General features: G+C 40.7%; 1 protein-coding gene across 1 annotated transcript in view; it reads right to left on the bottom strand.

The window, feature by feature from the left end:
- Positions 1 to 2,640: 2,640 nt before the first annotated feature.
- Positions 2,641 to 12,247, bottom strand: part of LATS2 (large tumor suppressor kinase 2) — a 74,640-nt gene continuing 65,033 nt past the window's right edge. The window contains exons 5-8 of the mRNA XM_059143778.1: positions 11,326 to 11,908; positions 10,094 to 10,276; positions 8,201 to 8,307; positions 2,641 to 5,021 (exon numbers count right to left, since the gene is read on the bottom strand). Coding sequence (XP_058999761.1) covers positions 4,527 to 5,021; positions 8,201 to 8,307; positions 10,094 to 10,276; positions 11,326 to 11,908 — 1,368 coding nt within the window. The 3' untranslated portion in view covers positions 2,641 to 4,526. The remainder of the gene's footprint in view (positions 5,022 to 8,200; positions 8,308 to 10,093; positions 10,277 to 11,325; positions 11,909 to 12,247) is intronic.

The following is a 12,247-nucleotide window of genomic DNA, read 5'->3' as shown; positions in this document are numbered from 1 at the left end:
GAAATAAAATATTAATGAAGTACTGGGCTTTAAAGTTGGTCCATAAGTAGAATCTGAAGGAAGTATTATGAATTTGATAAACTGCATTTAAAAAATTTGCAACTGAGGGCACCTGAGTGGCTCAGTTGGTTAAGCATCTGCCCTCTGCTCAGGTTATGATCCCAGGGTCCTGGGATCCAGTCCCACAGTGGGCTCCCTGCTCAGCCAGAGTGTCTGCTTCTCCCTCATCCTATGCCTCTCCTCCCCCCTTACGCTCACTCGCTCTCTTGCAAACAAATAAAAAGTTTTTGTGTTTTTTTTTTTTTTTGCAACTGAATAATGGTTCAGACCATAGGAGGTTCAGAGGAAGCCAGTCATGCTGGCTACTGTTTTTCTCTTTGAGATTTGCATTCAGATTTATCAAGGGACACATAACATGCCAAGTGTGGAGGAAACTTCTAAAGAATGTAGTATTTTTTCCCTCAACACACTCTAGTCACACCCAGCAATGACCACAGATATGTTGAAGTTCGGTCTGGCTGTATCCTTGCAACATTCTGAGCGGAGTATTCACCTCCTGTGGAATCTGTCAAAACACTGAAGGGTCTGTTCTCAGTAATCTGTTATCTGGCCTTCAGCCCAGTTAATTCACTGGAGCTGAGCAGGAAGAGAAGACCAAGAGTAAGAAGTGAATGGAAATCTTTTGGGATTCCCTTAAGTACCAACACTCAAATGATGCATAAAATTAGAACCATTGCTTTTTAAGGATATGCACTTGAATACTAGGCATACACAAAAATGCTCAACCTCTTTCAAAATGAGAGGAATGTCAGAAGTACATCAACACACACACACTTTAACTTAGTCAATGGACGAAGATCAAAAAGGTTGATAATACACTCTGAAGCTGGCAAAGCAGTAAGTGAATACTCCCATATGTTTCTCTTGGGGGTATATATTGGCATAATACCTGTGGTCAGGTCTAAGATTTGATTTTACCCTACTTATAAGCTAAGAAGTTAGCCTGTCACTCTTTCATGAATCCTGAAATAAGACAAGGGACTCCAGGATCAGACACACAGGACTTTATTACTCACCGAACATTAAGCAGCATGAGCATTGGTGTGTTTGCACAGATCTCCTTGCCCCCAAGTCCCACAGGGGAAGAGCAAGAGACCCAGAGGGATTCTGCTGAGGTACCCTGAGCCTGAGGAACCTGCCCCTTTTATAGCAAGCAATAAGCAAGCTTGCTTTTTTTTTTTTGTCTTAGAGGGAGGCATTACTCGCCCACTCAGGGTTCCTCGCTACAAACCCTAACCTGAGAAACAGTCCATGTGAAAGTGGTCAGGGCCTTGCCTTCTTGGTATACCCAAGAATGCATAGGAGAGAGCCATGGAAGAGTTCTCCCAAGATCTCTGCTAGGCAATTTGGCAATAAAAATTACAAATATACTTAACTTTTGACCTAGCAATTCCACCTCTAGGAAACTATCTTATATATATATACTTGCACATGCACAAAATGATGGCTATAGAGGTTATTTATTCCAGCATTATTTATAATAGAAAAAGATCAGAAACTGAAATGTCTGTTGATATGGGACTTTGCTTGATTAATTATAATACACCTTCGTGATGAAATACCACAGAGTATAATAAAACATGATGAGTGGTAACTTAGACTGCCAAGTGAAGAAAACAGATGCAGAAAGTATTCATAACATTCTCCCATTTGTGTAAAAGAGGTAAAATGTATGCATTTTCTTGTGCTGTATATGCTTAAGTTTCATTTTTTTTAAGGACACACAATAAACTGTGAGAGGTGAATTGAATGGCTCGAAAAAGCAGTAGGAGACATTTTCTTGTATATCCTTTTACATGTTTTGGTTTTGAAACTATATAACTACTCAAAGGAGTAACTGAAAGAAAACAAACTATCTTCTGAAATTCCACCAACCATTTTATTTTATTTTATTTATTTCTAAAAGATTTTATTTGAGAGAGAGAGAGAGACAGAGTATAAGCAGTGTGAGGGGCAGAAGGCGAAGCAGGGTCTTTGCTGAACAAGGAACCTGATGCAGGGCTCGATCCCAGGACCCGCATCATGACCTGAAAGGAAGGCAGACACTTAACAGACTGAGCTATCCAGGCACCCACGTTTTGATTTTTGAACCATGCGATTTTAACTATTCAAAAAGATTAACAGAAAGAACACAAATTATAATATTTTCTGAAATTCCAACCAACCATTTTAAACCAAAGTTCAGGGAGTTACCGTAGTCCTCTTAGTTTAAGTGTCTCACGAAGGGAAATCAGCTCCTGATCAGGATTTATTTTATCACCCACCATACATATTTGATATCCCACTTAATCCACCTGCTGATCCTAGTGAAGTATATTTTGTCAGCGTCTTACGGAAGAGAAGATAGGTCACAGAACCATACCCTGACCTGGACTTTCTGTGTATAACCTGAAAACCCATTTTTCCCATACCTGACCCTTCCTTCCTGAGCCAGAACTCTGTCTGGGGAGGCTCTTTTCCCTCCCTCTCATGACAGTGCCTCCATCAGCAGCTGGCAGTCCTGGCTGCATACGGATAACTGAGAAACACATTGATAAGAGCAAGAAATTACAGATTCCAGTACGACATCACACCAAAGGATTTGGATTCAAACTTTTAATAATAAATTGTGCCAGTAGAAGCTTTTCAAAGGCAATGATATATCAATAAATAATAGTTAAATTGAGTTCCTGAGAAAGAACCTACCACATGAAAGTATGTCAGAGCGCTGTAAATAACAGGGCGTTACTATAAAATAGCGAAAATACTGACAGTCACGATACAAGCACAGCAGACTTCAGAATTTGCCATTCATACAAATGTAAACCAGTACACAGTAATTGTTTTTTTTTGTTTGTTTTTTCTTAGTTTAGACATTGATAAACTTGTAAGTGTTGTTGCCTAGATATATACTAAATAATGGATACATTATGCTAAAAAATTCAAGGAAAAATATGTGGAATAACATAATGAAAAATATGACACATCAGATTTTTAAAAAGCAAAAAAGAATTGAACTTTTTACTGAGAAATAAATCACTTTAAATAGGAATCATACTAATTTGAAATAAGGAAAATTTTGTGTGTTTATCTATGTAGTTATATATACATCTACACTTCTAAGAAAATACGTATGGCTTATTTTTTTATTCCAATGTCACTTTGAATAATCCTTGCTGTTTTACAAAGATTAGAAAAGTATATTTTTAAAACCAAGTTAAGATTGATGCTTCAAAGCACACCAAAAAAAAGTGAAAGAATTAAATTTCATCATGGTCATAACACCTCCCTTGTCTACAATGACAGGAGGAATGACACCACGCAAACTGTTCAGTGCGGGCAATGTCCTGGCAGCCGGGCCGTGGCCACAGGGTTCCACTTATCAGCTATGCCAATGAGAGTATACTAACTAGCAAAATGGACAGAGTTCGATGATTAACTTAATATTTTTTGGCATAGCTAAATTAATCCCTTTTGATGTATACAAGTTTAGTATATGACAAATATTTAAGTTTACCCCCCAAAGAATCCAATCATACCCAAGACGCACACACAAAAATCACCTCTCAGTTACACATCTGCATTTCTTTGACAAAACAATAAGGGATACAATCATAGCAAAGAAGTCACCCACACGATACGTTATCAGCAAACTGTCTAGAACATCTCATTTAAAGATACTCAGTAAAAACATATTCACAGAACCTGCTGTGAATGGCAAGATATGGTAATTTTATAATAGAAAAACCCTGCTCATGCAGTACTCTCTACACACCAGACATCTGAAATCACACCCACATAATCACCTTGCTCACACTTCCTAGTATACTATCATATGCAAAAAGCAAAAAAAGAAAAAAAAAAGAAAGAAAAAGCAGCTTTTAACATTATATCACAATTTTGAAATGTGGGAAAAAATATAAAACAAAAACCACTGTGTGAATAAAATGGTATCAGTAATATCAGAACAGTGTTACCTTTTTTTTTTTTTTTTTACACATTATTGCACAGAGATTTCTTATCACATGTTCTTCAGTTTTTATGTCTTTTCCTAAATGTGAGTAAGTGCTATGGATAAAATACAAATGTAGAAAATAACAGCAGCATGATTTGTCAAAGTTAATCCCTATAATTTAGTAAGAAAAATGGCTATAAACAAAATAAGTGCTCTTTCTAAACTGTACTAAATTTTTAAAAATATTGTTTTAATGCAGTGAAGGTCCTCAAAAGCCAATTTCAGTTCAACGCAATGTTGACACCTGTCCCCCACCCCCATCAAACAGAATCTGCTAGACTTGAGTCCTTTATAAAAAAGCTTTTTTGTTTGTTTTGGGGGTTTTTGATGAAGACCAGAACTTCAAGTGAAGTAACCAATGGACTAACTTGAACAAAGAAGACCTCGACTCTCAATCAGGCCTGTTAAGAAACCAGCTTTGGGCCCCCTGGACCTCTGAAGAAGCAGAGTGTCAGGGACTCCAAATCACTGTCTACACGTACACTGGCTGGCAACCTTCAGTCTGATCCACCATATCAGAATTTTCCAAATCAGAGTCCTCAGCCTGTGAAGCATCTGCTCCTGAAGGCTTTGGGCACCTAAAGGGATAGCCATTGTCATCAAAGAACCTTCGGAAAGTGAACTCATAAAATGCATGCTCAGGGTGTTTGTTATTTGGAGAGGTGAGTGTGTCCCAGGCCTTCGTGCTATCTTCACTAGCATCGTTCCAAGGGCTTTCTTCATCAACAGGGTCAAAATTTGAGGTGTCCATAGGGTGGCTGATCTTGGGGACATAGGGGGCTGGCTGCTTCCGGATGTCACTCGAGAAATCAATGGCCCCGAAGAATGGATGAGCCTTCAGGTCGTCGGCCCCATTCCTCCCCAGCCGGTGGTCAGCTGCGCAGCACAATTTGGTGATGAGGTCCCGGGCCTCGGGGCTCAGCTTGACCTGGGCTGGAATGTGGAGCGTGTTCTCCCAGTTTATGACCTGAAGAGACAACAAAACTAAAGTTTTCCTTTCTTTTCACATTTTAAGTTTCACTTACGGCAGTTCTGAGATAGTATGTGATGACATAGCTTTTAACTAATTGGACTTTGACAATGGGAGGATATTTAGAATAGATCGAGGAGCAGCAGGTGCAAAGCTGAGCAGCTATCAAAGGTCAACATGGGTAAGTAGCAGGCTCCCAGCCTGAGGCGGGGGGTATGTAAGCCAAACAGACCATAATAGACGGACTTTCTTCTATCAGAAATACAGTTAAGCAAAAGAATTTTGTGATTTCTATAAAAATGAAGAGGCTGATCACTGGAGTCATTTCTTTAGCTTATGCAAGAGATTTCTATTGAACCATCATGGTTTGCATTCAGTACTTATTATGGCCAAGAGATGGTCCACTGGGATTTTGTTAAAAAAAAAAAAAAAAGACAACTTCACATAGGAGAATAAAGGTGACAGAACCTATGGTCTTGGCCTCGTGCTTGTGACGGTCAGTTGCACAGACCAGCCATCAGGATGTTTAGTAAATACATTTGTCATAAAGTTCATCTACTATGAAGAGAAAACCTAATGGACGTCTCTATTATTTATACTTAGAATCAGGATAAAGCAAGGCCAAATTATCAGGCTACAGGCAGGGGTGACAGGGCACTGGAGACAGGCATGGAGACAGCTGGGTGTATGGGTGGGAGGGCTGATTTGAACTCGAGTAGTTGTTTTAATAAAGCTAAAATTATAAAAGTCAAAGAAGAAAACATAGGGGAAAATCTTCATGACATTATATTTGGCAACAATTTCTTGGATATGATACCAAAAGCACAGGCAACAAAACAAAAAATACATAAAATGGACTTTATCAAAATTAAAAACTTTTGTGTACCAAAGGACACTACTAACAGAGTGAAAAGGTAACCCCCAGAATGAGAGACTAAAACTGCAAAGCATATATCTGATTGGGGATTAATGTCCAGAATATATAAAGATCTCCTACAATTCAACAATAATAACCTGATTAAAAAAGAGCTAAAGACTTGAACAGACATTCTCCAAGCATGTGCAAATGTCCACTAAGCACACGAAGAGAGGCTCACTCACTATCATCAGGGAAATACAAATCAAAACCACAATGAGATACCACCTCACACCAACTAGGATGACTGATTAAAAAAACAAGTAAAATAAGTGTTGATGAGCATGTGAAGAAACTGGACCCTTCATGCATGGATGATGGGAATGTAAAATCATGCAGCCACTGGGGCCAATAGTTTGGTGGTTCCTCAAAAGTTTAAACACAGAATGAACACATGATCTGGCCATCTCACTTCTGGGTATGTAACCCCCCAAAAGAAAGCAGTACTTATATATGTACTCATGTTGACAGCAGCATTATTCAATCACCAAAATGTAGAACAAGCCCAAGTGACCCATCACCACATGATGGATAGATAAATGTGCTGTACACATACAGTGGAATATTCTTCAGCCTTATAAAGAAAGGAAATTCTGATATGTGCTACAGCATGGATGGACCCCAAAGACATTATGGTAAGTCAAATTTAGCCAGTCATGAAAAGACAAATACGGTTATTACACTTTCATGAGGCATCTAGACTGGGCAACTTCATAGACACAGAAAGTAGAAGAGAGGTTATAGAGTCTAGCGGAAGGAAGAAGGGGAGTTATTGTTTAATGGGTACAGTTTCTGTTGGGGATGATAAAAATATTCAAAAACAGGTAATGGTTACAGTTGTACAACACTGTGAATGCACTCAATGCCAATGAACTGTAAAATTAAAAATGGTTAAAATGTCAAATTTTATCACAATAAAAACATTGGGTTATTATCATGCAGGCAAATTAGTGAACAGTTCGGCAATTCAATTAAGATACAGATAATGTCAAATTGCATTTTTATTATTACTGGAGTGAAAACTAAGCCTTCATTCAGGGTTTTTCTAAGTAAGGGATTATTAATTTAAGGCCTAACATAGACTCTGGGACATATGGATACTTCATAGAATTGTTAGTAAACACCTATGGTTAAGTGCACTGTTAAAGGAAGTCTCAAAGATTTCATCAGCTTCTCTGTTCAATCCTTAAATAATCAAATCATTTATTTCAGAGAATGGCTATCATTCTATCATTCTAAAACTAGTTATTTAGTATTAAATGATTGACAGAGTAAATATTCTTTCCAACTGATATTAGAAATATGTAAAACTAGCCCAACCACACAGCTGATAGTCTGCAAACAGTAATATAGCATATAATGCAGTATAACATTCAAAGAAATAACTGTGTTTCTTTAGGTCTAGTTCATAGAGTTTTCAGTGTTTTTTGCAAAGGAGGCATGGGTGACAGCAGAGAATGGATGTATACAGTGCACCTTTAAAGCATCTCACTGTTCATGGTTCAAGATGGTGGGTGGCCACTGGTTCAAGTAAAACTTCAGATACACATATGTATCAAAACACAGGTCTCTCTCTGCTTGACTTATTTCACTCAGCATAATCTCTTCCAGTCCCGTCCATGTTGCTACAAGAGTTGGATATTCATCCTTTCTGATGGAGGCATCATACTCCATAGTGTATATGGACCACATCTTCCTTATCCTTTCGTCCGTTGAAGGGCATCTTGGTTCACTTATTTGTGGAGCATAACAAATAGCATGGAGGACATGGGGAGTTAGAGAGGAGAAGGGAGTGGAGGGAAATTGGAAGGGGAGGTGAATCATGAGAGACTATGGACTCTGAAAAACAATCTGAGGGGTTTGAAGTGGCGGGGGCGGGGTGGGAGGTTGGGGAACCAGGTGGTGGGTATTAGAGAGGGCACCGATTACATGGAGCACTGGGTGTGGTGCAAAAATAATGAATACTGTGATGCTAAAAATAAATTAAAAAAAAAAAAAAAAAAACCACCTTGCTAACCAATAAAGCTTAACATTTGGCCAAAACCAACCAAACAAACAAACAAACACAGGTCTAACTTTGTGGCATTAGTAAAATGAAAAATTTTATACAGGTAATAATAATTACAATACTTTAAAATACACAACTAACAATCCAACACTATTCAGAATGAAAGGTCAAATGCTGAGTGGAGATGCATGGGTTCATCAGAAAAGCACGTGTGTTTGCAGCAAGGGGACGCACAGGCTCATTAGTTCCTACCTTCAGTTGCGTTTCTGTGGGAGTAGGGGCCAAAAAGGGAGGCTGCCCCACCAGCATCTCAAAGAGAATCACACCGACACTCCACCAGTCACAGAGCTGAGTGTATCCTGAAAGACAGAGGCTCACTCAATTCCAACACAGGCATGTATTCTTCTCAGAGAAGCATTTTGTGAAATCCTCAAATGCTAACTGACTGTTAAGGGGGAAAGCATGTTCAAGCAGCATACATGTTATGTAAAAGAAAACCAACCTACACAAAATGCACCTCCCTGCACGTGTGGCTCGGAATAGAAGGCTGGATGGGACACCTGCCAGGATGGTGCCAGTCTTCATGTATTCTCTTCTTTTCTACCATTAATCTATGATAAACACAGGATGCTTTTGTAATAGAACTTTCTAATTTTAAAAGCCTATTGTTATTATTAGCAACACTACTAACTAGGATTTTAAGTCCTTAAAGAATGTACAAAGACATCAATTAAAATAGGACTAACTAAAAAACAGCAAGTGCTACACCTGCCAGCCTCAAGGGCTTCCTGGGGAGGCTTGCTAAGTTGATTTTGGAAGAAGCTGAGGAATATGGAGCAGAAGAGGGAAAGGGGGCCCTTTGGCAACTGAAACAACTGTCTCCTAAGACACAGTGTAACACACTCACGGAGCCAGGCCCTTCCTCACCGAGCTCCCAAGACACTGGTAGCTGAGGCGGGGCACCCTGCAGCTTGGGCAGGCAGGGCCGGCCTCATCAAGGCAGCGGAACAGGTCCATTTTTCTTTTATTTTCTCCCACTTTTCCTTCAGAGCTCTGTATCCCAGTCCCAGCCATGCTCTGGTCCTGATGTCACCTGAACACTGCCAAGCCTGAACTGGGCCGTAAGACCTGCCGGCAGTGCTTGCTAACTCTGTTCTCCCCGCATCCCATCTCCTCCTGCCCTGGTGTGGCGCTGGAGGCAGTAGGGTCACACCAACCTGTTTCCTGGACTGCGGCACGTGTCAGGGTGCCAGAGACACCTCCCACCTCCCACTGGGAGAGGAAGGAGAGAACTACACCTTTCCGGGGCAGTGAGGCCGGTATTCACAACCACCTCTCAAGGTAGTTACTGTTATGCCTGTGGCTCTGAGTGGTTAAGTGATTTGCCTTGGATTTCCACAGCTAACAAAGAAAACTGACTTGAACAGACTTCAAAGACTCGAAACAACACATGTGAAAAGACAGACCACCACCCATGTGAAAAGACAGACCACCACCCTTTGGATTTACTGCATTGTCACTACAAGCCCCACAGCTATCACTGAAAGGTTCCTCTGGTACTCAGTCAAATGAGTATTTAATAGAATAGCCACACAGATCAATTTTACTGAATGCTTGTAATTTCACGCATACCACTGTCCCCAAATCTCACCTGCCAGCACTTCTGGACTAACAGGGGAGAAAGGGAGGAAAACAAAACTAGCGTTCTGTCATACTTCCTAACCAACTGGATAGGCTATATGCAGCTAGGAACCTGGGCACATACGGTTCAGACAGACTGAATAGTGTCCCTGTGCCCTCAGAGTTGTTTCTGTCAAAACCAGTTGTGGAGATTCTCTTGGGTTCTAGACAGAAAGTCCACACCCTACACCCAATCTATCCCAGCCAAAGCTAGTGAGGCAGGTCTAATGGTGTGTGTCCTCTTTCACCCCAGAAGCCACAGCAGCTGCAAAACAGATGTGAGACATGCTGGAGGCCTGTGAGGGAAATAATTTCCTCTCGGGCTTCCACGAGTACAAAAAATACAATGAGAACATTCAGCCTTGGAAAACTGGAGCTGGAGAGACTCAGAGGTCATCTGGCTCCACAGGTTTGAAGTCAAGATGGCTGCCAGTTGGGGAGCTGCCTGTGGCCGGAAGCACAAACCTTTTCGGAGGAGCACTTCCGGCGCAATGTAATTTGGGGTCCCAACCAGGGAGTGTGCCAGACACCTCTGGTGCTGCTTCCTGGCTCTCTGCTCCAGAGTCTTCAGCCTGTCTCCACATCGACAATTAGACACGTCATCCCAGAGGTCGCTGGGTTCCATGCTGTCCTGTCTGATGTGGCTCCCTTTCACCCAGAAATCAGGGGCAGTGAAAGAACAGAATAAAAAACAAAGTGAATTTCCACTATTCAATGATGCAACAAATCCACAGCTTCAAAGGGGGAAAGTAATTCAGTTCAGCTCCAGACATATTACAAGAAAGGATCCTCCCCAGCTGCTCTGCAGGGGTGGTCCATGATTCCTGGGTGTGAGATTCAAGTCAAGAGGTAACAAACACTAAGAAAGATGGATGAGGCAATAAGAGGAGCTGGGTGCTGTGCAGGGTGACAGTGTGATGTGCCAGGAGAAAAGCTCAGGTAACTAGGGGAATACCAGACATAGCACTCTGGTCAAAGTCTACTACCTGTCTGACAAGACATGTCTCAAGATGAGCATGGAAAAGCATGAGACGACTTAAAAATATTTAAAAAAAAGTGGCTTTAATGCCAGAAAAATGGGAAAGATTAAATGATTTAGGATTAGTTTTGAGTTAAAAAATAAATGCATGAGGCTCAATTGATAAAGCATGCAACTCTTGATCTTGGGGTTGTGAGTTCAAGCCCATTATGTGTAAAGATTACTTAAAAAAAAAAAAAAACTTACTAAAAAAGAAAGACTGAGCCATGGTATTAAAATAACTATCTCAAGAAACTGAGTCATAAGTAAGCTGGCCATTAGCTTAGAAGATGGAGTTAACCTATATCTGTACTTACAGATACCTATAGGAGAGGGTCACATTAACTAGAAGAGAGGACTCTTGGGAGGTTGTGAGACTTATTTTTTAAGGCTCATTTTATAAGGGCATAGTGATGGTCCCCACAAAGGTCCCATGATACCCCATAGCCTATTGTCCTAAAAATACTATAGTAAAACTTGAATCCATTAATTTAAAAAACTTTTTTCACGTATCATACTACTGCTTCAGGGAGAAAAGGATGTCATGACGAATTATAAAATAACGGAAAACAGATCATTTCAAATGATCAGGAACCACCCAGATGGGTAAGAGTTGCCTTAGATGGTTTAGTTATATGTCTAGATGTAGAAGGTGGATGTGGCACATCTAAGACAATACCTTTCTGGTAGTATTTGGAATTGTGAGTCCACCTGAACCCAGTGCAGAGGCCAAAATCTGTCAGTTTGATGTGACCATCAAGATCTATCAAAATGTTGTCTGGCTTAATGTCTCGGTGGATAAAGCCCATCTTGTGGACACTCTCAATGGCCAGAGTCAACTCGGCGATGTAGAAGCGGGCCAGGTGCTCAGGGAAGACCTCCATCCGGATCAGCAGGCTCATCATGTCTCCCCCTGGGATATAGTCCATCACAAAGTACAGGCTGTCCTTGTCTTGGAAGGAGTAGTAGAGTTTGACCACCCACTCGTTGTCCGCCTCGGCCAGGATGTCCCTCTCAGCCTTGACATGAGCCACCTGATTTCGGTTCAGGACATCCTTCTTCCTCAGCGTCTTCATGGCATACAGGGCATGAGTGTCCACCTTACAAGCAAGGCATACTTCTCCAAAGGCACCAATCCCCAGAGTTTTGATTTTCACAAACATGGACTTGTCCATTTTGGCCCTCTTCAGCCTGTTGTAATTAGACTCCTTCTGGTAGAGGATCTTCCTCATCTGTTCCTGCTCAGCTTCACAGAGTCCAGCCTGTGGGGAAGGAAAACAAGGAAGTCATGTTAGAGGAGTCTGTGGGAGGAAACATATGGGACAGGAGATACAAGGGTCCTAACTTAATTTATAGAAACAAGAACACTGAATGGGTCCAGTATACTACAAGCAAGACAACAACTGATTCTGTTCTTTATATGCTTATGTAGACACAAGTCTGGAATCTAAAAGGAAGACAAAACGGGTGATTTTAGGCCCCAGAGGAAATTTCTATAAATAAAAATCTGCAAAAAAAAAAAAAAAAAAAGAAGGGACCACAAAGTTCCTAGAACTCTAAGAGCAATCTAATAATTTAATAGCTTAAGGAAAATGGGAACA

This window comes from Mustela lutreola, chromosome 13 (assembly GCF_030435805.1).
Source record: "Mustela lutreola isolate mMusLut2 chromosome 13, mMusLut2.pri, whole genome shotgun sequence".
In the NCBI taxonomy this organism is placed as follows: domain Eukaryota; kingdom Metazoa; phylum Chordata; class Mammalia; order Carnivora; family Mustelidae; genus Mustela; species Mustela lutreola.
The sequence above is the reverse complement of the archived record's forward strand: the minus strand, read 5'-3'. Positions and strand labels throughout refer to the sequence as shown.